General features: G+C 41.5%; 1 protein-coding gene across 1 annotated transcript in view; it reads left to right on the forward strand.

Moving 5' to 3' along the window:
• LOC110790539 (14-3-3-like protein) overlaps positions 1–23,937 on the forward strand; it is a 66,301-nt gene extending 42,364 nt beyond the window's left edge. Inside the window, exons 2-6 of the mRNA XM_056832212.1 lie at positions 20,615–20,810; positions 21,407–21,468; positions 22,619–22,765; positions 22,885–23,075; positions 23,871–23,937. Of these exons, the coding sequence (XP_056688190.1) occupies positions 20,615–20,810; positions 21,407–21,468; positions 22,619–22,765; positions 22,885–23,075; positions 23,871–23,937 (663 nt within the window). The remainder of the gene's footprint in view (positions 1–20,614; positions 20,811–21,406; positions 21,469–22,618; positions 22,766–22,884; positions 23,076–23,870) is intronic.
• The last annotated feature ends 1,794 nt before the right edge of the window (positions 23,938–25,731 follow it).

The following is a 25,731-nucleotide window of genomic DNA, read 5'->3' on the forward strand; positions in this document are numbered from 1 at the left end:
TATGCCAAGCATTATAGCACCAAGCCAATCCCGTAGCTACAGTTGGAGGCTTGAGAAAAACACTCTAAAAATGCTCGAAATGACGATTTTATCGCAAATTCTCGACGCTAATGCTATACATACGTCATCGAGGCACAATCCTAAGGTTTGATCATATAAAACGAACCTTAGAATGGCTACAACCCCTCCCAAATTCTAAAGCGCTACTTGGAATATATAAAGTCACCCCACTAACAACGGTAACTGAAAATCGCGAGTCACCAAAACTCCGATCAAACTACTGCACCTAACGCTCGCCCTATAAACGCCCGTTACACAGTCTACCTCGTTCCAAAGCAAAAGCGAAAGAAAAAAAATCAAGGATAAGAACTGTCAAAATATACTCAGAAACCATTTTCAACGCCCAGAGCTGGGCGCCGATATCTTTAACGCCCAAGCCTGGGCGCTGAATCTTTCTGCTAGCCAAGTTTTGCCCAAAAAAAAAAGGGAAGAAACACTTATGAATCCTCGCATCGAACGAAGTAATAAAGTCGTACAAACCCACGCAGAAGATGCTACACTTGTTCGAACACCTGAACGAGGCATGATGAAGTACTCCAATGCAAAAAATAATAATATCCCAACACCTGGAGGAATGTTCTAAGACACGCCGTTAGTCCACACTACTTATCGCCCAAATTCAAAATGCAAGCCACACTACTTCTACATTAAGGATTAAAGGTAGCAAAACATTACCTACCACAGAAGGATAGCTCGCACCTACATGAGCGGAACCCCAAGGCAACTTTCTCGAAAGAACATACAAAAATCGTACGCCAAAAGGAAGCATCCCAACATGCATACTTGGGGGCTCCAAGCTACGAAACGAACATAGCAAAATAAATAAAAAACTCGAAGCAAGTGTTTGAACGATCAAGAAGGGCACGATGCTTGAGCCCACTTCATGAATGGGCCTGAACCCTATCAAGCTTCTAAGCAAACTATTCAAAATCAATCATTGCTCAAAAAAAAAATATGATTCAAGCAAACTGATTAATGGACCGCACACAACGGTCATTCTATGAGCGCTCGCTCGCACATACATATCAAACATTCACGAAGGCGTTCAAAAGGAAAAATATACAACAACAAGAGCGGTCAAAGTCTTACGCCTCAAGGTATGTTCCTCGGGCCATATAGACTCGCCCAACTATCGCAGTAACTGTACGCCTTAAGAGCGACAGTTCCTTAAAATAATCGCCCCAAAACGACAAGCACCGTAGTCCACCAATCGGCTACAGCTTCTCAAGAAAATCATCACGTTCTAAAAATAAAGAAAAAACAAAAGAGAAGAGAATACATGGAACTTCCAACTGTGTCATCAAAAGACCAGCCCAAACAACATTTTTAGCGCCCCACCTGGGCGTGAATTATTTCAACGCCTAGGCCTGGGCGCCGAAAATGAACCCAGGCTCAAAAAAAGGCCCTAACTTCTGTTGGGCCCTGCCGCATCCATTCGACTCAAAAATTACCGATTTCCTTACTGAAAGTCGCACCTCACGACTTTGTCAAGAATAGCACACCACTACAAAGATCGCTCGCACTTACGAGCACGATCCCAAAACACGATCAAGGACATTACAAAATGCGTATCCCCAAGGAACCTCTTTGACAAGAAATGACCGTCAAGCACGAATGCTTGGGGACTCGAAAGAAAATATATATTTCAAAAGAGAGTATGAAAAGGTAAAACAATATTCCCAGACTACGCTGTACGAAGTCCCGTGTTTGGATGTCTAAAAATAAAAAATAAAAAAATTAATAAAACCAGTTTACAACCTCAAGACAAAGGTCGCCGTTGATACTTATACAAAGTCCCATAATCAAGGACCCAGGTAGTGGAAAAATTGAGCCAAAAAGACTAGCTCAAAACCATGAAAAGGTGATGACCACGAGACTATGGTCCATCTAAACACATTGTCAACCCACATTCAGGTTGCAACTAAATCCGAGCATCCCTCGGAAGAATTCGCTCCTATAAAAATGAATAAAAAGAAATTCTCAAAAGAAATCACAAGAAAAAAAATGAAATAGGGACTTGCCCACCTCAATCGGGCAAGATCGCAACACACGAATCCCAAATCGAAAAGACGAATTCAGGTTCGCTCACCTCCAGCGAGCGGGGCGTCCACCCTTAGCGGACAGGGCTCGCCCACCTTGTCACTAGCCGCGCAGGTCCTCAGTTTTCGAAAAATAAAGTCTTCAAATTTAAAATAGGCTCGCCATCTTCAGCCGGCGGGCTCTACGTCACAAACCACGTAGGTCCTTATTTTCAAAAAAGCACAAATAAATTTAAAAACAGATTCGTCCACTTCTATCGGACGGGGTGTCCACCCTTAGCGGACAGGTTCGCCATCTTTAGCCGGCGGGGTCTACGTCACAAACCGCGTAGGTCCTTATTTTCAAATTTAAAAAATAGATTCGTCCACTTCTATCGGACGGGGTGTCCACCCTTAGCGGACAGGTTCGCCATCTTTAGCCGGCGGGGTCTACGTCACAAACCGCGTAGATCCTTATTTTCAAATTTCAAAAACAGATTCGTCCACTTCTATCGGACGGGGTGTCCACCCTTAGCGGACAGGCTCGCCATCTTTAGCCGGCGGGGTCTGCGTCACTAACCACGCAGGTCCTTAGTCGCTGCAGCGATAACTTTTTCTGGTTTTCCCTTTTCCAAAAATTAAAAGGATTGGTTTTTCGTTTTTTCCGAAAAAGAGCGATGTGCTGGATTTTCCTTCGTTTTACGTCCCATAAAAACAAGGGGGTTTTCTCGTTTAGCTAGCCCTGAAAATGAGAATCTTTAAAAACATTTTTACCTCGTGATTGGGCTTGGCCAGGCCCAATTACACTTTATAGCTTTGATTTCGAAAACATCTGTAGCTACTCCCAATGACAAAGTGAGGGAGTTTCTACGCACCTTTAGATCCTTCCAATGACAAAGTGAGGAAGTTTCTATACTATCAGTTGACAAATCCCAATGACACGTGAGGGATATGTCGACACTTCAAAGTGATGACCCTTAAGTCAAATGTTATCACTCGGGGGCTCGTGAGACCCTCGCAAAAACAGGTCACCATGACTTGTGTGGCGCACTCCGCCTAATACTTTGACCATCGTCTTACTCCAAGACTCAGTCAAAGTGGGGGCTAACTGTAGACACCTACATTTGTCCCCATTCCCGAAAGGGAAGGTTCGATGATGAAAGCGTAAATCTCCACTTGACAACGCATCTCCTATAAAATGATGAATCTCAATTCCCCTTTTCATTTCACCCGAAACCTGCTATTTATAGAAACCTTCTAAAAATAGTAACTGTCGTAAAGGGTAGCTTCTAAAAGTGGCAAGTCATAAAAGATAGAAACCTGTCAGAATTAGGTGTTGCACTCCAATATAAATCCTAAATGAGATAGAAAACTGCGAGAATCCTATTCCTAATATGATTCGGAAATAAGAGTTACGTATTAATTAAAATCCTAACGAGCCTAGAGTTCGTAACGGGCCCAGGCGCATTCCGTCATAAAATTGATACGCAATGTAAGACTCGATAAAATCTTAAACACTCCGGATTCTAGGAATCCGAATCTGACAAAGAAACGGCCCAAACAGCAATTCCAACGCCCAGCCCTGGGCGCTGAAATTGCCTGGATCCTATTTTCAACGCCCAGAGCTGGGCGCCAAAATCTTCGGCGCCCAGGCCTGGGCGCTGAAAATACATGGGTACGTGTTTTTCCCTGATTCTTTGTGGATTAGGGCTCTGCAATTCTATCTTTCCACAAACTCTTCCCTATAAATACAGCCCCAAATTCGACGTGAAACAACAACACACAATTATATTCTGAGTATTGACTCCAACCCTTAGCCTAAGCCTCACGCTGCTAAATTGTTCACGCGTTCTGTCGCGATCGATCCATAAATCGAACAGAACGTATCCTGTCCCGTAATTAGAGATTCGTTAAATAAAAAGGAGAAATAGAAAAGTCAAAGTGGTTAGTTTTCTGACAACCGTGACGCACCTCTCAAGGGTGCGTCGTAATGTGTCCCTTCCGATGATTTAATTGCTTTCCTCGCCCTTTTTATGAATTGTTAAACTAACCTAATCTGATTGTTCTATCACGCCTAACAAATATAATATTTTTGGGAAATTGGATTATCATGCTAGGTCCCTTAATGCAATTGAAATCAGATAATCGCGATCGATCTAGTATTATATGTTGCATATTGCTAAAATCAACTCAGATTAGTTTAATAGTTAACGCATGTCCCTTCAATTATTTATGCTGAGCTAGTAAGGATATCCTGCCTCTAGAGTTATCTACGAGCGAAGTACTCCTCTCGGTAGTTACAGTCCCCCGAACCCTCAATCTCTACCTTGCGGGTGTATGTTGAGAGATCCCCACACCAGGGATCACAAGGGAACCTACGGCCGTCGTGGTCAAACATAATTACACTCCCTTTATGTCACGATAACCGGGTTTTGTCAGTTTTTCTCATTGTCGTTAAAAACTGAATGGCGACTCCTATATTACTAGTCAATTGGGTGTATACTCACAGGAAATCCAATTACACTTGATTGAATAAAAGAATCGTCACACCCACGAGGGACGAGGTCACGCATTAGCCTCGTGCTTTTTCGACCCCCTCACACCAAGTAAACATGATTCGCACTTACCATGATTCTCTAAGTCAAATAGTTCTATAATTCCTTCCTTTTGAAGTCTTTCTATGCGTTTCAAGTTAATATGGCCTAATGCCACAGATAGGTGAGATCTGAATCATCCTTTTTGGCCTTTTTGGTATATATGTTATAAACTTGTTTTTCGTGATCTAATAAATAAAGTCCATTGACTAATATAGCAGATCCATAAAACATCTCTTTAAAATAAAACGAACAACTATTGTCTTTTATTAAAAAGGAAAATCCCTTAGCATCTAAGCAAGAAACAGAAATGATGTTTTTAGTAAGACTTGGAACATGGAAATAGTCTTCCAGTTCCAAAACTAGCCCAGAGGGCAACGACAAATAATAAGTTCCTACAGCTAATGCAGCAATCCTTGCTCCATTTCCCACTCGTAGGTCGACTTCGCCCTTGCTTAACCTTCTACTTTTTCTTAGTCCCTGTGAATTGGAACATAAGTGTGAGCCACAACCTGTATCTAATAGCCAAGAAGTTGAATTAGCAAGTATACAGTCTATAATGAAAATACCTGAAGATGGAACGACTGTTCCGTTCTTCTGATCTTCCTTAAGCTTCAAGCTATCTCTCTTCCAATGCCCCTTCTTCTTGCAGTAGAAGCATTTATAGGCTCACCTTCTTCTTTTCAGATTTGGTGACGCCTGGTTTCTTAGTCTGGCTGGCCTTTGTTGCCACCTTTCTTAGCATTCCTCTTCTTACCAGATTTCTCGAACTTACCCCCACGCACCATAAGCACATCTTGCTTATCACTTTTGAGCGTCTTTTCAGTGGTCTTCAGCATACCGTGAAGCTCAATAAAAGTTTTATCCAGACTATTCATACTGTAGTTCAGCTTGAACTGATCATACCCGTTATGAAGAGAATGGAGCTTGAACTAATATTCTCAATGAGTCCAATCATTTTGAGAACATGTGGACTTACGGGCTTGGTCTCAAGAATTTGCCTATGAGTCTCGAATCTTTCGACTCGAGCCAGATCTTGGAACATGTTCTTTAACTCACTGATGATCGTGAAAGCATCTGAGTTGATGAACGTTTTTTGTAGATCTGCACTCATGGTTGCAAGCATTAGACATTTCACATCCTTGTTGGCATCAATCCAACGATTGAGGGCTGCCTGAGTGACCCCGTCGCCCGCGGCTTCGGGCATCGCCTCTTCCAGGACATACTCCTTTTCTTCCTGCATAAGAACTATTTGCAAGTTCTTTACCAGTCAAGGAAGTTTTTCCCATTCAACTTCTCCTTTACGAGAATTGATCGGATGTTGAATGAATTGTTGTTTGCCATAGTTAAAACTAAAATTGAAAAAGAATAAGCAAATAAATAATCATTCACAGTTTCTCTTAATAAACTTTAAATTCTACCATACACGCAGAATTTATCATTTATTAAGCATTTTATTCAAGTTATGTGTTCCGGCAGGTGTGAATAAAATGATTCCAAGATCCTTATATCATTGAAGAATTAAGCACATTATGTATTTAGACTCAATTCTAAAATATTTTAGGTAAGAAAAGCCTTTGCTAATAGTCTAAAAACTACTCTTGGTTGATAGGTACGTCTAAGAACTTATTAGGTAAACCTATCGCATTTGCCACGACATAAAAGGACTCCTTACTTATATCGTTGAGTTTCACCAAAACTAACATGTACTCACAATTATTTGTGTACCTTACCCCTTTAGAATCAATAAGTAACACCTCGCTATGGCGGAAAACTATTACTAAGATTGATGTAAAGGTTATCCAAGTGTTATTTTGGCATGGCACCTTTTAACTCAATTTTTAAGTTTGGAACTTAAGGCTCTTACAATGTTGGTTAGATTTTAAGTGAACTAAAATCCTTAATCATGCAACATAATCAAGCCATAATCTCATGCATAATTAAGACATATTTAAAGCAATAAATAAGTTAAAACATGCATAAGATATAAATGTGATCTAGTATGGCCCGACTTCGTCTTGAAGCTTCAACTTCAAAGTCCGTCTTGAAAATGGATTGGAAACTCCGTCTTGAATTTCACCATGGGAGGCGCCATTTTCTTCAAATAGGATAAGCTATAATTAAACTAATTACAACTATTTGATGGTACGCAGACCATATTTAAAAGCAATAAAATTTGGTACTTTAGACCAAATTACATTCAAATTAATGGTACGCAGACCATATTTTCTATCCTATTTGGGCCATACTAGTCACTTTTCAATAACCTGCAAAACAGTACATATACAATATATACCATTCACCCATTCATTATCATGAATGTCCCACATAGCTGGTTAGTAGAACATGTTATGCATCACATAAATATTTGCAGCAATTAATCAAGGGCACCAAAATCGTTTCCGAACTGAAAATTTAAAATTAAAATCAAAACGAATCAACCGTAACAAGACGAGGCACTTGGGCTTGCGCCCAAGCCCCGTCGAGTGCACGAGGCAGCATCGCCCCTCGACTGATCGTACAGGACCACGCAAGCAGGCCACACGCAACGCAGCAAGCCCAGGCCACGCTGCGCGCAGTCCGCTCACTCGACGCGTTTGCTTGCTTCGCTGGGCGCGGCAGCACGCGCTGTGGCGCAGCTCGCTTGGTGCCCACACGCGACTGCACGCTTGGCTTGCGCCAACGTCGCTCAATTAATTTATTAATCAATTAATTTCCGATTAACATGGATTAACAATTTTTATGGCTGTTTTTAATCATGGATACCTAATTAAATCGTCAATTAATTATGAAAATCAAATCAAATTCTAAATTATTCGAATTTCAACAAATTAATTACAATTACAAATTAGGTTGTATAATTAACAAGCTTAGGCATTCAAATTTGTTAAACATATACAGTAGGTCAATCAAAAATTCAAGATTTAACAACAAGAATCGCAAATATTCAATTTAACATCTTAAAATTACAAACTTTTGCGTCCGAAAAACTAAAACTCCGAAAAGTCATAGTTAGGCTTAGAATTTGGGAATTCTGGGTTAGGCCGAAAAAGAATAATTTTATCAAAATTTTAGAATGTCTTTTACATGCGGAATTGACACAAAAACTGCCGAAAAACTGCGTACATTTAATTAAATAAACGCAATTTGCAATTAATTAACAATTACGAAAATTAATCACCCCTTTTAATTCTTTGAAAATTTGTAAACTTTAACCATGTTAAGCAATTATTATGGAATTAATTAGAGGCTCGTGATACCACTATTAGGTTATGATACATATAAACGAATATAAATCATGCGGAAAAACCATAAACGCCAAGATTCCAAATTAAATTCCACATAACAATTAGCATAATTTAGATGCATACACTTTGTAGCGTGCCCTCCCTTGCTGCACCCGTACCGAACAAGAACAAGTCTTTAGGACTCCAAGTGTCGTCCCTCCGTAGAAAGTTCACAGCACGTCCGGATCCGCCTTAAGATTGACCAACTAGAATCGCCCTTAAGGTACTAATTTATTCGGCTATTATGGGCAAGTGTATGACTAAATTTTTGCTCAAATTCTTACCTTTGAATACTTCAAAAACTCGTTATAAATTATGATCCCTGAACTCATATTTATAGGCCATGGAATAAGTAATCGAATCCTACTAGGATACGAATTAATTAAATTAGAATCCTAGCAGAACTCTAAATTAATTAATCTATCTTTTTAGGATTAGGAAATTCAATCATCAAACGAATCAGATATGCTTTAGGTTTCGTAAGTGAACACAAACACACACGCACGCACAGCAGCCCACGAGGGGCGCCATGCGCGCGCGCGCAGCCCGAGCAATTGCAGCCCACTGCCACGAAGCCCACATGCTGCTGCAGCCTTGGGCGGGCGCTGGGCCTGCCTTGCGGTGGGCCTGGCGCAGCCTTGGGCTGGCGTGTTGTGACGCGCGTTTCCCTTCCTGGACGTCGGCCTGGCTTCGTGCTGGGCCTTCGTCTAGCAAGCTCGTCCGATGCTAATTCGTACGACGCGCTTTCCGATTAATTTCCCGATTCCGGAATTCATTTCCGATACGAACAATATTTAACATTTCCGATTCCGGAATTAATTTCCGTCTCGAACAAATAATTAATATTTCCGTTTCCGGAATTATTTTCCGATTCCGATAATATTTCCGATTCTGACAATATTTCCATTTCCGGCAATATTTCCGATTCCGACAATATTTCCATTTCCGATAATATTTTCCGATACGTACCGTGTTTCCGTTTCCGACAACATCTACGACTTATATAATATTTATATTTCCGATACGATCCATATTTCCGTTTTCGGCAATATTATCGTTTCCGGAGTATTCATTTATTTGCCTTTGACGATCTCAGCTCCCACTGAAACCAAGATCCGTCGATTCCGAATATGTATTAGATAGAGTATTCAATGCCATTAAATACTTGATCCGTTTACGTACTATTTGTGTGACCCTACGGGTTCAGTCAAGAGTAAGTTGTGGATTAATATCATTAATCCACTTGAACTGAAGCGGCCTCTAGCTAGGCATTCAGTTCACTTGATCTCACTGAATTATTAACTTGCATAATTAATACTGAACCGCATTTATTAGACTTATCATTAAATGCATACTTGGACCAAGGGCATTATTTCCTTCACTTACCCAACGAGCAAATCTTAATGACCAGTGATGACAGTTGGTCAATGCATTTTGACGGTGCTTCCAACCAGAACGGATGTGGTGTTGGAGTAATCCTAGTAGCCCCAGACGGCACTCACATCCCTATATCAGCAAAACTACAATTCAACGTCACAAACAATGCGGCAGAATATGAAGTATGCATCATGGGCCTGGAAGCCGCCTTAGCACTAGGCGTCCAGAAACTTTGAGTGTACGGGGATTCCTCCCTAATCATCAATAAGATTTCCGGCAAATGGAAAGTGAGGAGCGAGAGCTTGGCTCCATACCAGTCGTATCTTGAGCAGCTGTCTGAGCAAATAGAAGAGCTTCTCTATACATACCCCCCGAGAGAGGAGAATCAATTCGTCGATGCACTGGCAAAACTGGCCTCAATGATCAACATTCCAAGCAGCATGGCTGAAATGCCACTTACAATTGAAACACGTCAAGAAGCAGCATATGTCCATGCTATTGACAACGTCGAGCAAGACGAAGATGAGCCTTGGTTTACAGACATTCAAAGGTATCTACAAAATTCAGAGTATCCCCCACACTTTTCAAGCAAGAATCAAAGGGTTCTACGATTACAATCAGCCAATTTCGTCATGGAAGGCGGCATTCTATACAAAAGGTCCCTTGGCGGTCCTAACCTCCGATGTGTTGACAAGCACGAAGCTCAAAGAGTCATGGACAACATACATGCTGGAGTCTGTGGCACCCACATGAATGGGAAAATGCTAGCCCTCAAGATCATCAGGGCTCGATACTACTGGACTACCCTCGAACGGGATTGCTACTTCTTTGTCAAGAAATGTCCTACATGTCAAAAGTGTGCGAATCTGAAGCACATTCCTCCGTCACTGCTATACTCTCATTCATCACCGTGGCCATTCTCAGCCTGGGGTATCGACGTAATCGGCAAAGTTACTCCAACAGGCACCGGGGGTCATGAGTTCATACTGGTCGCCATCGACTATTTAACCAAATGGGTCGAGGCCAAGTCATTCAAAGTATTGGGTTCCAAGCAAGTGGCCCAGTTCATACAAGAAAACATCATATGTTGATACGGCGTTCCTCACGAGTTCATCAGTGACCAGGGAACCCATTTTCAAGGAGAGTGTGAAGATCTATTCACCGAGTACAAGATTCAACATCACCGCTCTTCACCTTATCGCCCACAAACCAATGGGGCAGTCGAAGCGGCCAACAAGAATGTCAAGACCATCATCATGAAAATGACTACCAATTACAAGGATTGGCCCCAGAAGATGCATTTCGCATTGTGGGGATATCGAACTTCAATTCGCACTTCAACTGGTGCAACTCCGTTCTCATTGGTCTACGGAATGGAAGCAGTACAACCTATCGAGCTAGAGATACCTTCTCTAAGGATAGTCCTCGAAAGCAAAATCCCAGAAGCTGCATGGGTACAAGCAAGATATGACGAGCTAGTCATGCTCGATGAGCGCCAGCTTCAAGCCGCTCACCATGTACAAGTCTATCAGCGCCGAGTGGCCAGACATTTCAAAAAAGGGTCAGAACCCGAAATATCAAGGAAGGCGAGCTTGTCCTGAAAGCCCTTCGCAAAAGAACCATGGACCCAATGGGAAAATTCAAACCCAACTGGGCAGGCCCATACATTGTCAAGAAAATCCTCTCAAGGGGAGCAATCGAACTAACAGACATCGACGGAATACAATTCAAATCTCTGACCAACCTCGATCAACTCAAGAAGTTCTATGTCTAAGTTCCATGTTCAAATTCAAGAATCCAAATTCAGGTCCTGTAAGGTAGTCAGAACTACGTCCGGCCTGATTCCCTAACGGGACATGTAGGCAACCTCATTTCGAGGCCCGGCCACTTTAATACAAAAAAAATTCAAAATTTCCTCAATTATGGGAATCCTAAAAATCAAATCAAATCAAATTTCAAAAACTCAAATTGTTGTTGTCTTTATTCCAAATGTGCCAATTCAAAGCAAAGCATATTCAAGCGGAATTTAACACAATAACTCTCTTTATTTGGCTCTAAGGCCTTCAAAGCTAATTCAAATACAAAGTCAGGATCAAGTGAAGCAAAGTTCAAAAGCCTTTCACTTCCTAAACACATCTTCCAAACACAATTCATTCCAATACAATTTCAAACACATTTAGCCTACAAAGATCTAGGGTCGGGCGACTATGCTCTCGAGTCTTGGCACCTTGAGTACTATCCCCTAGCTCCTCCCGCAATCAATCATCAATCTTCCCCTTGTCCAAGCGGCGGGAGAACGAACTTGCAAGCCTTCCAAGACGGGAGGACGACGAACCTCCTTTGGATTCCGAACGGTCAAGCACCAGATGGGCCACACTCCCGTCACCTTCCTCATAGTCAGTTGATGTAGGACGTCTAGCTCTAGAACCTCGGACTCTACCTGATCCGGAGAAAGAAATGTCCCTCTGGCTTAGGCCTCTCATCCATAAAATGTACCCCGCAGACAGAGTAACTGACTCGGGTGGGAACTGGATACTCAAGAATGGTTTGGCAACCCAATACCGCCTCCAAACTTCAAGTCGATTTGCATTCAGCACAACAGGTTTCGGGTTCTCTTCAGTACAGTCCGGGATCTCCTGTTTCAAGCCATATTGTCTCATCACTCGAGTAGGCGAGTAGAAGACCAGCATTGTGAGGCTTGGCACCCTCAAAGCGGTGGAACCAGGGGCATGTCTCATAGCAGCAATTCCCCACCAAGGAACTGCCCACCTTATGCAAGATTCAATCCCAGAGAGTGCGCACCGCCACTCATCCAATGAAAGCCGGCCATGCAGCATGGGCCGCACAGTGAATCCTTTTCTATTATAACTCGCCATGTTCTCCGGTGGTGCCACTAACATGAGCCTCTCCATAAGCCAAACCTTGGGGAGTATACAAGAAGTGCATTTCAAAATTCGACATTCAAAATTCAAATACAAGTACAAATTCAACATACAAGAAAGCTCCAGATCCTTACTTGGAGTAACACCGGACTTCCCGATGGCAAAGAAGAGGGGTCCGACTTCAGCATATCAAGGCCCGTCAATGTTTCGCCAATCACAAGCGGCATTGGGTCCCGACCATTAGCAAACTGCTCTACAACTTCTATTAGGGAGGCATCACCATTGCAAAACCCCTGTTTCGAAAAGAGAAAGCGAGCAAATATACAAAGACTTAAGGCTCTCAGGCGGAATACTTTGGGAACATCAAGCCCAGCAAACTAGGTGACAAAGAGGGACAAATCCACCCCTCTGCCATATACAACAGCACTCTAAAGTGGGGGCTTCAAGCCCAAATACCTTTCAAAACTCAAGAAAAAGTGTTCTTCAACACTGCATGCATGGCTCCAGCATAATGGGCCACCCCAATATAGCACTAAATTCCTCAGGGAGGGGACATACCTCATTATTTCCAAAGCGGAAGACATGATGATTTGGATCCCAAGCCTCCAGAGCAGCAAGAATGAAGTGCAAATCCAATTTTACAAACCGGAAAGAGACGAGCACCCCAAGATGCATGCCATCAAGCTCCCTTTTCTCCAATTTGCCTAGCAAACCAAGCCACGAGTTCAAGGCACTCTCAAAGGACACAGCCCTATTCTCTTTTCTTTTCGAGAGGAATCGGTATGCAATGATAGCAGGGAAGGATTGATACGATAAATGATCCAACAAGCTCCCTATTTATACAAAAGTCGGCTTGCACGACAGCTCAAAAGCGCCAGGCGCCAAGCCTGCGCCAGACGTAGGGGCCTGCATCAAAGGACGAGGCCACCGTCCTCTTTTATGACTCCGAGTACACACTCTTTAGTGTTTAGGACAGCAGAGTACAACCTCCATTATTCAAGATTCCAAAGCCGCAAGCCGCGCAACTTCAAGCAGTCCGGATCAACGCTTCGGGCAGATTTCGGGTCATTTCAAAATTCAAGCATTCTAGTCCTAGATCGGCGTCCTAAGTCGAGTCTGCATATGCATAGCAAGAGTTGAATATACTTTGACTTGCGCTTTTCCTAACCAAAAAACCTCAGTCAAAGTGGGGGCTTATAGTGGGTATATACACCCGAAAAAATAGGGCAAATTTTTTCAAAACTTTTTGGCAAATTTCTCATGCATGCATCTAGCCACAAATTTCAAGGCACACACGACGCATACAATTCCAAACATTCAAGCATACAAAAACCAATCTTCAAATTTTGCAAACCAATTCAAGTTCAAAGCCATACAACCATACAAAAATTCAAGTTTCAAATCCATACAAGTACAATACAATCCAGCCTATACAAAATCAACCCAGGCAAGCTGGAACTCGCTACCCTGCAGGGTCAATCTGAGTCATCCTCAACAGTGACATCAACCACAGGCGCCTTGTCCCTGTTCCGCCTCCTGAGGTGCTCCAGATCCCGATCCAGCTCTGTCCCAGGGGTACTAGGATCCTGCTCCGAGATACGAAGTGTGCCAGTGGAGGGATGAACTCCCTACTGAGGAGAGGAGTACTGATATGGCGGCGGCATCGGCATATATTGGTACGAACCAAACATCTGAGCCTGGCGCATCCTCTCCATCTCTTCATAGTAAGCCCAGGAATCTGCACCCCAAGGCCGAGGACCACTCCCCCCGAAATAGTAACTAGGGGAAGAAACAAAGGGTCGTGAACTGCCTGCACCTCCAAACGAATGCCTGGTGGGATCAACATAAGGGGAAGCTCCCCTCTCAGCATCAGAATGCCTCTGATGAGCACCAGCACCGGACCCCTGTCCCAGATCCAAGCTCGGGCCCTCCTGCCTCAAGGACGTCTCCGCCTGGGGTTCTCTATCAACGGATCCTCTACGGTCTCGACGGCGCTCCTATACAAAATACAATTTCAAGAATCAACATCCAAGTTCGGATTTCCAAAATACAAATTTCAAGATCAAGAAAGGCACCTCTCTGTCCCGGCCAGAAAGCTTCCGGGTCAACTTGGCACAATGCCTCTTCCAAGAATCAAGCAAGAGCATCCAGCGACGCACTCTCGCCCGAGGCGCCTGCATACAAATCCAAGATCAATTTCCCAATACAAGATTACAAATAGTTTCAAGAAAATACAACAGTACTTACATCGGCATAATGCTCAGGTACAGCATCATATGATTTCCGGTGCGGAGGAGAAGCAAAAGGGATGGTCTCCACCACCTCTTCCCTGTCCGAGTTCTCATAGCGGAGGATCCTATCAGCATGGGGAATGTCCTCAGGATCAACCTCCTCCTCCTACATACAATCATACAATCATCCAATCAATACAAAAATACAAGAATACAAGAATACAAGAATACAAGATACAAGGTTCAAAAGCTCACCGGTAGTACAAAGCGTACTGGTAGAGCCAGCCTCCTCGGGAATTCGTCATAGCTACCCTTCCTGTGTACAAAATCCCTCCAAGAGCGGAAAACAGCATCGCCCCTAGCCTCCACATAGAGCCGGACCAGCTCTTCATCCAACGCCAACATGGACCCCGGTGGGTCCTTGGGGATAAGTCTCTCCCCCGAATTGTGCTGAGGGGACACTCGCTCCCCTAGGTACCACATGTGGCAGTACACCCCTAGAAGAAAAATCCGCCGCCCAGACAGGAAATGGGCACGAGCAGCCGAGGTAGGTATAAGCGCGTTGGCAAAAGGACGCCATACCACCTGCAAAGCAGACAACTCAGGCAACAATACAAATACAAATACAAAGAGGGCACAACAGTATAAGAATATTACCTCGTCAGCAGGTAGGACTCTCCAAGCCTTACGAGAGGCCGCCAGAGGCACACTCTTGCGCACCGCTCCTATCCAAGAGGCAGCATACGGGCAAGCCGCATCTCTAGTACGATCCGGCGCCAAAGTCGGAAAGTGCTCATATATCCAAATCTTTCAAGAAGCAAGCAAAACATCAATCAAATTCAAGATACAGGCATACAAGTACAAAGTACAAGGTACAAGGAGTCTTAAATACCTCCAGTACACTCCACAGAACAGCCATGCTCGGGTCACTCCCCAGCGCAGTCCGGGAAGCCCGCTTCATCTCGTTCAAGAGGTGGCTATATTCCAAGCCACCCCAGTTATAGCTCGAAACAGCTCTCAAGTCCAGCAGAACGGACAAGAACCTGATGTGCACCCGACTGTTCCTACTCGGGACCATCACTCTGCTCACCAAGGCTAGGAGAAAGAGCCTAACCCTCTGTTCCGCGGATACACCCACACCGCAGATAGCCTCCACGATCACCATCACAGAAGCGTGGGCATCATCGTCTGACAAGTCAACAATAGGGCAGCAAGTCCCTGGCACCGGTCGAGCGCCACGTCAGCTCCGGATCAAAGGTCACGTTCCTCTCAGAAAAAGGAAGACCCGTGATCATAGAAAACTCAAAGGGGGTGATGGTGATCTCCCCCCATGACATGTGGAAAGTGTTGGTGGTATCCCACCACCGCTCTAACAAAGCCCACAGTCAGGGCTTGATCCCCGTTCTCCTCGAAGTACCTCCCATGGTACGCCAGAAATCGCTCAGGCCCGTCTGCGACCAAATCTCCATGGCCTCCTCATCAGCACAAAGAGTTTTAAAAGCCCTCTGAACCTCCACCAAGGACCAGAAAGTACGAAACGGCTTTCCATCGGCCTATAGGTGAACGAGTTAACTCCAAACCTATACAAATACAAAATACAAATTCAAAACGCAGTACAAGACTCACCATGCCAGCGCGAGGCCGCTGAGACAAGTTCCACTCCGACCGAAACACCATTTGGGAAGGGCTCCAACCAGTACCAGCAAAAGTAGGCGCATCCCGGGGAACCATACCCCCATCTGGCGCGTTTATTGCAGCCGCTTCATCATCCGAAGCGTCCTCCTCAGCAGGTCGAACCACCGACGATTCGGCGAGCTTCCTCCGAGTGTGACGAGGCATACTAAATCAAGTGGAGTACAAGGTGTCAAAATTCTAAACTGGGGGCTATCCTATACTAGCCTAAGAAAAATTCAAGACGAATCCCCAGTGGACCTCTAGTTCAAGGTACAAGTTCAACACCAACGCCTAGGCTACCCACGCCGAAGCAGGTATACAAGTTCAACACCAACGCCTAGGCTACCCACGCCAAAGCAGGTATACAAGTTCAAACACCAACGCCTAGGTTATCCATGCCAAAGCAGGTATACAAGTTCTACATCAACGCCTAGGCTATCCATGCCGAAGCCGATACAAAAATATACATTCAAGAAAACTTTCAAAAAATTCAAAACTACAAATTCCAACAGTTCAAGTTCAAGTGGCTATCAAACAATCTTCTACAAGATTCAAGAAGCTTAAGCATACAAGCATCATTTCAAAGTACGAGAAAATCAAAACTACATGCAATCCTAGAGTTATTTCATAAGCAAAACATGAAATACTTACATGGACAAGGCAAGAGCAAGACCAAGGGAAGACAATTCGACCTTTGAGAGAGAAAGAAAACAAGAAAGCAAGAAGTGCTCCTCAAAATGGCACGGCAAGGGGCACTTATAGAGTGCTGCCCCGCGCCGTACGCCGCCCCAGCGCCCAGCGCTGCCCACTGCATACGCGAATCTTCAGCGCGCGCGGTCTCCCATGCTGATTGCACGTCCTTTGCTGCTACGATCTTCCGCACCAAGCATCAAACATCGCATCAGGCCATCCATCGAAAAAACGGGTATACACCCGTATCTCCAAGTACAAACAGATGCATATTTCAAGAATACAAAGTCCAAAAAATACAACGACTCAGGCGTTCAACTCCCAACGGACCCAAGCTCCGGGAAAGTTAGTCGACATTTCAAAGTTCTAAGGGCCAGTAAAAAGCTCTTATCCCTAGCAAAGTACATCCCCAACGGATCAACTCCGGGTGTTCAAATTCAAAAATTCAAGATTCAAAAAATTCAAGATTTTTGATGCCAAGCTCCGTCTTGAACTGAAGGCGGAAAAGTACAAGTACAAACCGGAGTCATCACCACCGCACCGAGGTAGACTCTATCCTTTTTTCTAATGCCTGTTTTATGCAGGTACCGGCGTACAAAGAGTGGTCTCGATTGCAGAACATCTTGATCATTCTCCGTCCCTTTCGAAATACTTTGACTTGCGCTTTCCTAACCGAATGCTCAGTCAAAGTGGGGGCTTCTATAGACACCTAATTTGTATCTCCCCTCTGGGATGATGACGATACCATTATCCTTACTAGGTGATTGGAATAACTCCAGGAAAAAATCCCAATTTCTAAGAATACTTCCAAAATTCAAGATCCGAAATCCAACCCCCGAGACCGTTCCCCTTTCGGTTCTCGGTACAAAATACAACTTCCCAAATCCAATTTCAAAATCCAAGTACAATCTCATCTAGTAGACCATCCCATTGGTTTTACTAGGCCTTTTCTACTCAAAATCATATAAGGCAAGTCAAATTCGGGCGCCGACCCACAAAACCGAGCATGCCAGGCCCCGTCCCGTAAAACCGGAATTCAAAACCCGAGAAATGCTTGTTTTTAGACGCTAAATGATGCCTTAACCTCCAAGAAAATACAAAACGCCAAACCTAGTACTATTCGTACAACAGGTACAACACTACAAGACGAAACAAGGACGGAGCCCGCGTCCTTGCTTTGGCGGCATTCAAGCCACGTCAGCAGCGCACTGCGTTGGTCCAGCGTGCTGCGCTGGCGTGTGCTGGCGCCTTGCACCCATTCCCCCTATAAATACCCCTCATTTTCAGCATAATGAGGAGGGGAACAACAATACAACGTCGTAACTCTGACATTACGCCTCAAAATACAACTCAAAAACTCCTCAAAAACACGTACAAAATTCCTAAATTCAAAAGCAATTAGGATCTCTTGCCTAAACCTAACTAGGTAAATATGAATCCCATTCTAATCAACTATGTTGCTTCGATTTCAAAATGATTAGCAAGTTGGTGTTTTTTTTAATCATTAAAAACACCACTTGCAACAATCATACATGTTTTCCAAAAATACTAACTTTTTCAAAATACAAAATGCAAACTTTGAAGATTCAAGGATGTCCAAAGTTGTTTACAATCACCTCTTTGGACTAGAATCACCTTCAAGTATGGGGTAATCAAAGATGACACCTTTTAACATTTAAAGGTTTAGTCTTTTGAGATTCAAAACTCCATTTTTCAATATACAAGTTCAAGTTTTCAAATTTCAAGATCTCACCATGTTTAGGGTTGTTCATGGTTACTTCCCTAAACTAGGATCCTTTCAAGTTCAAATTTCAATTATTTCAAGTTCAAAACTTCAATATTCAAGCTTTCATGTTCAAGTTTAACATGCAAAATCTAGGATATTTGGGTTGAGCAACCTCTCCTAAGTTGACATTTTTGGCTTTGAATTCGTGTCGGGCGCACTTATTTTTAAGGAGCCGCTTGGCGTTCGAATCTCATGTGCCCAAGTACAAGTTTCAATTATGAACCTTTCAATATTGCAATTTCAATATCGCACCTTTCAATACCGTAATTTCAATACCGCAATTTCAATACCGCAATTTCAATACCGCAATTTCAATACCGCAATTTCAATATCGCACTTTCAATACCGCAATTTCAATTCCGCACTTTCAATTCCGCTCTTTACTTGCCTAGTCCATTTCTAGGCAATGTGGACCTAATCCCTAGTCAATTTCTAGGGGGTCTTGTATTTACTAATTCCGCACATTATTTAGTATTGTGATGTTGCTTTATTTTCTTTATTGCTTTCATCACCGCACATGCTAAATACAACAAAATACAAAGGTTACATCACGCTTAACAAATATAATTTCTTGGACAAACCGGCCTTAGGTTCCTTAAATTAATCTTTAAAGTAAAGTGACCACCAAACAAAATAAAGATTCTATTTGCTCTAAATACAAACCCACATAGTCTAATCTAGGGTATATTCTTTTCGAAAATGTTGTGCCAACGTACTTGAATATTTCTAAAGCTTGCGGAATAAGCATTTTGTTCCCGTGCCCGGATCTCACCCATCCGTTTCGAGGATTCAAAGCCTTATCCAAAATAGAGTTACTTGCGGTCTTTCCAAACGAGACTTTAAACAATGTTTGGTGGCGACTCGTTCGAGGTACAAAAATTCTATGGTTTTCTAAAGAACCGCCCCTCTTGTAGAACGGGAAACAAGCTTTGCACAAAAAAAAACCCCCTACACCAGTATGTACTAAGTTTCGCCTTGGTCCATCATTGAATGATTTCAAATCTAAGTCATTAGCATTTGAATGTTATTTCACAACAGAGAGATATGTGTATGATACACATAGGACCAAATTAAGTTTTTATGTACTCCCACTAAACTTCTTATATATCTATAAGAATCATGTACATTTTATGAAACTAAAATACTTATTAGTTTTACTAAAATACATTTCTAATTCCCAATTCCTAGCTTAAATATGTACTTAGATTTCATAAGCTAGCTTTCCTTTTCAAGTATTTATTTGGATCCACGAATCCTATGACATACCATGTACATAGTTTATTCCAACATTTGATTGAGGAATATATTTTGTCATCCAATTGCCATATATACCAATATGCAATCATTGCTTGATTTATAGACTTGAGCATTACGATTATGCATGAGGTTTCAACACAATCCACGCCATGAATTTGCTTGTAACCTTTAGCAACTAATCTAGCTTTGTGTGTGAACACAATTACATGTTTGATGGTTTTTATCCTTGAAACCAATTTGCAACCAATTGATGTAAATCATTCTTGCAAATCAACAAATTTTCAATTTTGTCATCAGAACATTGAGTATGTTTTATGGCCTTTAACCATCTAAAACATTTGAGTCTATATATGGCTTCTAACCATTTTAGGGAATATGGGTTTCGTCATAGCTTTCTTACAAGTCACAAACTCATTAATCTACATGATAATAGTTTGACTGTAAGTTGTAGGTTTCTTCACTGTCTAATAGAAGAATCTCATAGTTTCAGTGACCTGAACTCTATCACTAGTAGAAAAATATTCATTGGCGGCTACGTCTTTGCGACGTTTTTTTGCATACGCCTCAAAATAATGTCCCGTTTTAGCATTTAGGCGTAATGACCATTTATTGGCGGCGTTAGTTCTAAAGAAAACGCCTCGAACCAATATTAAGTATTAATCCGTGGCGTTACTTTCTAAACGCCTCAAACGAATACGCTAAATAAACAAAACCTAGGTTTTTAATTTTCTGATTCACTCCCTTCTTTCATCTCACAGACCCTCTTCTTCCCTACCGTTTCGCCACCCTCTTCACTCCCTTCGATTCCTCGTTTTCTTTGTCCACCGTCCCCGTACCAGACTACCACTACCCAATCAAAGGCGTCAAGCTTAAGATCTCCTCTATCTTCGACGACTCATGAATCTTCCAGTAGGAGTTCTACGATTCGGATCAAAACGTCTCATGAATTCAAAGGTTTGCTTGAAATCTTAAATATTCGTATATGTTTTGCTCGCATTCTTTCTATTTCTCGACTTGGATCATTCAAGGTATCACCATGTTTGTTTCGTTAGGGTTGTTTTGTTTAGATTTTACTTAATTAGGTATTCAAATTGCGATCTCCCCAAAATATCGAACCTAAATCCTTCACATTTATCCAATAAACCCTAATTTAGTCGAAAACTGGTCGAATTTTCTAAACTCGTTTGCTGCTCAGTTCGTAAGCTTAAAGATATGATGGAAAATTGCTCGATTTCTGTTGAAATTAGGTCAAATTTCGACTTGCCGGTATCATCTATTTTTGTTTGATTATTTTTTCATAATTTTTTGTTTTTTGCTGGTGCAATTTCGATTTTGTTGGTAAATTGCTTATACATATTCTTTTTTCTCAAATCTTAATGGCATTTCTATGATTAACAATAATGGAAGGTTCCGTTGAATATTATTTGTGTTGAATGATTTATTCCAACAAATTGTAAGTTCTGTTAGTTTCTATTTCCTTATTGTTGTCTTTACAATTTGTAATTGGCGATATATTATTGAACTTGATTTTGGTAGTTTTGTATCTGCAGGTGATTCCAGGTTGGATAATTGCAACTTAAGTAATGTGTTGAATGATTTATTTCGACAAATTGTGAGTTCTGTTAGTTTCTATTTCCTATTTCCTGATTGTTGTCTTTACAATTTGTAATTGGCGATGTAATTTGTGTTTGTATGAATTTTGAATTTTTTAAGTGTTGCATCTATAATTGAATATGAATTAATCTATAGCTCCTGGAAATTAATGTAAATATGCAACATTGTACTATCTCAAGTCATGCAGGAAAGTTGCCAACTCATGTAGTCTGCTTGATGTGTATGTATTTAGCAAGGTAAGGAAAAAATGAGATAAATAGCTTACTCGAGCCTAAACGCTGATTATTAAGTCAAGCATGGCCTCGTCTTTGAGGGATTTTTTTATGGTTTCTTTTCCTTTCTCTATTTGATTGCAATTTTCCCACATAGCTGCAAAGTTATTAATTTGTTTTGGTTGACTTCTGGGGTTTTTGTCTCAAATAATTTAGATGTTGTTTTGTTGGTTGAAGGATTTTTGGTGCGAGAGTAGTAAAGTATACACTTACAATTTGTATACTAACCATTTCAACAGCATTTGATTAATAATCTAGCCACTCATAAAGGAACTATAAGCAATTAAGCATATAGTTTTAGTAATGACAGTACACAAGTGACTGCACTTTATCTGATTAATATACTTAGTTCTGATATTCCTCATTGCTAATCTGCTCTAGAGAAACTGCCTGATCAAATAAGAAGAAAAGAAAATAGCAAATGGAACACACATGATAACTAGCAATACAAGAATCAGCATATAGTTTAGTTTTTTTTTCCTGGTTATTAAGAGTTAGGCTTTTTTTTCTGTTGCTGGCCATAAGTTGTGTTTAGGGTAATGAAATAATTCAGTTTTTTTTTCTGGTCATTCAGATGAGCCTGTAATTGTGAAGGATTTAACAAATGCTAAAAAGAAAAGGCAGGGGAAGAAACCACAAGTTGAAAGTGAAGGAGGTTAAAACTACTACTACTGCGGTGTTGCCTTATGTACGTTTGTTTGTTTGGACTATAGATTAAAACTGCTACTGCTACTGCTACAGTGCTGCCTGCTTGTTAAAAATTAAAATGTTGATGTTACTGCACTGCTGCCTCTTTAAAATGTTAATGTTGATGTTGCTGCAGTACTTAATGAGTATTAGGATGATGTTGATGTCATTGTTGATTGTTGTATACAGGGAGTCAAGACTTGTAAACTTAATTTATGTTTAGATGTGGCATACCATATTTACAGGAAGGGTGACTATCACAGGTACCTTGCTGAGTTCAAGACAAGAGTTGAGCATAAGGAGGCTACTGAGAATACCCTGTTGGCTTACAAGCTAGTCTGCTCGGGTGGGTTTTATATTTCATGATGTATTGGTATTGATATTTTTCTACTGCATTTATCACAGTATTCTTATGGTTCAGTTGTGCTGACTCCAGTTTTTTTGTTTTGTTCAAGGACATTGCTCTTGCTGAATTGGCCCCTACTCATTCCATTAGGCTTGGGCTTGCTCTAAACTTCTCTGTGTTCTATTATGAGATTTTGAATTCACCTGACCGTGCCTGCAATCTTACAAAACAGGTATCTTTACTAAACCTTAACTTTCTGCGAGACCTTAACCTTAACCTAACCTTATTAACTACAAACCTATACCTTAACCTTACAATAACTACAAAATGCTAAAGGAGTATCTTTTATCATTTTGTAGTTATTGTTAGGTTATAGTTTAGGTTTGCTTGAACCTGATTTATATTCTTCCAAATAGGCATTGAACTTCTTGTCTGAAGATACTGGGATTATGTGTCCCTGCTATATAAGTTGTCAAATGTTTTCGGTTTCATGTGGAAAATATCCCGAGTCATCGTCTGAGGCTTTGAGCACTTTAAATAGCATACTTTGAGCTTTTGGATCATCTATACGCCTTTCAAATATAGCAGTGTACTCTTCTTTTCACTAGCTTCTTATGGAAATTGCCAGCCTAGTAAGTATGGCATAAAAAGTAGTATGACTTCTCTTAAGGGAAGTGTTACCCCACTACCTATTTGTCCCTTAGTAAGTGACAGGCTTGCAGCGTTGCGAGACAAACATTATTGCAGTATTGCTTTAGAAATGAGATCATCTTATCCTATTTTGTCACATAAGAGAGAAATCTCAGCGTGCTGTACTCCTGTCAGTGGGGGGATTGTAGTTGCACAATTTTCCCCCATATGCCACGTGATTGTGAAACTTTGTAGTAGAAGTATTTTATTTACGCTTGAGAATCCTCTAAAAATTTGCCTCATAAATGGAAAACAGAGTAATGGCAAGGTAGCTTATTGAATGTTTGGCACGGCAGTTAACCTGTCCTATCACTTTATTTGGTTCTCTTTGAAGTACTGTTGTTTTCGTATCACAATGTTGACTATTACACCACTTTTTAACAGACCATGCACAAATCTATCTACTGAGGAGGAGAGTGGTGACGAGATTAAGGAAGCTGAAGGAAAGCGTGAATCAAGCGAACAACAGTGATAAAGATGGAGAATTGTGCTCTGTATTTTTAGCATGAGATTTAGAATTATCGACTTGAAAGATATATTTATTATCGACTTGAAACTATTTAAAAATCAAAGTTTATTGGAAGTTATTGGTGGTTGATGATACTTTTGGACATTGTATAAATGTGGCGTGAGTACAGGTTCTACATTTTTTGGCTTATTGAATGTAGAAAATAAATTATTTTATAAAACAAAATTACACATTATTCGCGGCGTTTTAACTCCTGAAATTTTACAAAGTTTGAGGCGTTTAGGTACAAAACGCCGCCTAACAATACTATTAATTTGAGGCGTTTTTCTACGTATACGCCGCAAATGAATCATTAATTAGAGGCGTTTTTTAACGCCGCAAATCAATCCTATTCATTTGCTTCCACTCTATTTGCTGCTACGCCAAAAACGCCGCAAATGAATATAAAAGTGACGCCTCAAATGAATGTTTTTCTACTAGTGTATGTCTCTTCACTATCTAATAGAAGAATCTCATAGTTTCAGTGACTTGAACTCTATGTCTACTTGGGTATAGAACATCAAACAATAGAATATCAACAGGCACTTTGAGAGTCCTTTGAATATTCTGTTCTCCTTGAAGCACTTGTAAAGTCTTCTAAGAGATGTCTATTCTTTAAAGCTGAAGGAAATAATGCCCTTGGTCCAAGTATGCATTCAATGTTAAGTCTAATAAATGCGGTTCAGTATTAATTAACAAGTTAATAATTCAGTGAGATCAAGTGAGCTGAATGCCTAGCTAGAGGCCGCTTCAGTTCAAGTGGAATTAATGATATTAATCCACAGCTTACTCTTGACTGAACCCGTAGGGTCACACAAATAGTACGTAAACGGACCAAGTATTGAATGGCATTAAATACTCCATCTATGGATATTCGGAATTGACGGATCTTGGTTCCAGTGGGAGCTGAGATCGTCAAAGGCAAGCAAATGAATACTCCGGAAACGATGATATTGCCGGAAACGGAAATATGGATCGTATCAGAAATATAAATATTATCCAAGTCGTAGATGTTGCCGGAAACGGAAACATGGTACGTATCGGAAAATATTATCGGAAATAGAAATATTGCCGGAATCGGAAATATTGCCGGAAACGGAAATATTGTCTGAATCGGAAATATTATCAGAATCGGAAAATAAATCCGGAAACGGAAATATTAAATATTTGTTCGAAACGGAAATTAATTGCGGAATCGGAAATATTAAATATTGTTCGTATCGGAAATGAATTCCGGAATCGAGAATTTAATCGGAAGCGCATCGTACGAATTAGCATCGGACGAGGCCTGCCAGACGAAGGCCCAGCACAAAGCCGGGGCCATCGCCCAGCAAGCCAAGCGCAACAACCACACGCCAAGCATGCGACCAGGCCCAGCGCAAAAGCCAGGCCCAGCCGAAGCTTGGGCGCGCGCGCGCGGGGCTGCGACGAGTGGGCTGGCGCTGTGCGTGGGCCGCAAGGCCTGCGTACGGTGCTAGCGTATTACTCGAAGTGTGTTACTCGAATCCTAAAGCGTATAGAATTCGTTTAATGATTAAATTCCTAATCCTAAAAGATAAATTAATTAAATAAGAGTTCCACTAGGATTCTAATTTAATTAATTCGTATCCTAGTAGGATTCCAATTCTCTTTCCATACCCCTATAATATGTGGCCTGGGTTCACAATTTATAACGAGTTTTCAAGTATTCAAAGTGAGTTTTTGAGAGAAAAATTCAATCACATACCTTGCCTAAAAGTGCCGAAATTATTAGTACCT

Source organism: Spinacia oleracea, chromosome 6 (genome assembly GCF_020520425.1).
Source record: "Spinacia oleracea cultivar Varoflay chromosome 6, BTI_SOV_V1, whole genome shotgun sequence".
NCBI lineage: Eukaryota > Viridiplantae > Streptophyta > Magnoliopsida > Caryophyllales > Amaranthaceae > Spinacia > Spinacia oleracea.